This window comes from Echinops telfairi, unplaced genomic scaffold, assembly GCF_000313985.2.
Source record: "Echinops telfairi isolate 266 unplaced genomic scaffold, ASM31398v2 ScPeMD7_39;HRSCAF=148, whole genome shotgun sequence".
NCBI classification, from domain to species: Eukaryota; Metazoa; Chordata; class Mammalia; order Afrosoricida; family Tenrecidae; genus Echinops; species Echinops telfairi.
Window position 1 is genome coordinate 1,589,459 of NW_022103937.1, and position 1,248 is coordinate 1,590,706.

Sequence of the window (1,248 nt, forward strand, 5' to 3'; positions counted from 1 at the left end):
TCCGGCTCGGGCGGCAGCGGAGCCGCGGGGCGCTAAGTTGGGCGGCCAGGAGGGCTCCCCGCGGGCTGCGAGCGCGCGCGCCCCCCGCCGCCCGGAGCCCAGCTCCTCACCTGCCCTCCTCCCACCGCGGGCCCCCGGCCAACTTCTCCCGCGTCGGGGGGCCGGGCAGTCCCTGCCCCCTCTCGGTCCCACAGGCACCCGCGGGGCACAGCCTCCCGCGGGGGAAGAGGGCGACAGGGGCGGCGGACTCCGCGCCTCGGGCTCCGGTCCTCCTTTTCCTCCCCAGGAGGGAGGATGGGCTTACCGACGCTCGCCCTGAGGATGCTCCTGTGGCTGGCGGCCTCGGGGCTGCTTTTCCGCGGGGAGCGGCGGGTCTGCGCCGGTCGTGACTCCGATTACACCTGGGACGGGGACGAAGAGGGTAAGGCGGACACGATCGATTACAAGGACCCGTGTAAAGCCGGTAAGTGCCTCTCCAGCTCGCGACGGTGGCGCGCCGGGGACGGCCGCGCTCCGTTCTGATGGCGGGTGGGCGGCAGCTCACCTGTGTCCTTCCCTCCCGTTACCCCTCGCCCGGGGAGTGGGCAGCCTTCCCAGCTGGAGGAGGCTGGAGTTCTTGCTCTCGGGAGGGAATGCCAAACTCTCGTCTCCCCGGTGTTGACAAGCGTCCGGAGAGTTGTGTTCCCACCCTGCGTCTCCCCACGCCCCAAGGTGCATCCAGTCTGCGGCCCTGGGTTTAAATCCTGACTCTGGGAGGTTTACAGGTCGGCAGGGCCCACACTTCCCCTGAGTTGAACTCCGGGCAGAGGCTCCCCAGCCCTGGGCACTGTGTGGGGACGCCGAGGTCCGTCGGTGGGTTCGGCGCGGTGTGGCCGGGGGCGTCGGGCACCAAGGAAAGTTCGGTGCCCCAGTCCGTTTACCTGTTTTCCATAGCCACGCCTTTGTAGGGATGCCATAGGACACCCCGGCTCCCTTTCCTGCGCCTGCAAACCAGCAGGGATGGTCAGCCTGAGAACTCTCACGCAAGAGGGCAATCCGATGCTACTGCCCATGTAAAATAAACTTCACGCAAAACAAAGGTTATTCCAAGTTGCTCCTCCATTCAAACGTGTGTCTTCCTTTCTGGGAACACCCCGGGAATTTTTGGACCCGCACTACCTGGAGCCCAGCCTCGCCCGAGGACCCTCGGCCGCCTGGTCCTTCCCCACGCCCTCCGTGCCAGCCCCGCGGCCGGTCTCTCCTGGGGGC

General features: G+C 67.7%; 1 protein-coding gene across 3 annotated transcripts in view; it reads left to right on the forward strand.

Moving 5' to 3' along the window:
• Window positions 1-294: 294 nt before the first annotated feature.
• Window positions 295-1,248, forward strand: part of TLL1 (tolloid like 1) — a 296,082-nt gene continuing 295,128 nt past the window's right edge. For 2 of the 3 annotated variants that reach the window (XM_045290498.1, XM_045290499.1), the window contains exon 1: window positions 312-463. In XM_045290498.1, coding sequence (XP_045146433.1) covers window positions 322-463 — 142 coding nt within the window. In that variant the 5' untranslated portion in view covers window positions 312-321. Of the gene's footprint in view, window positions 464-1,248 lie in introns of all 3 variants that reach the window. The other variant, XM_004717383.2, reaches the window with a different exon arrangement.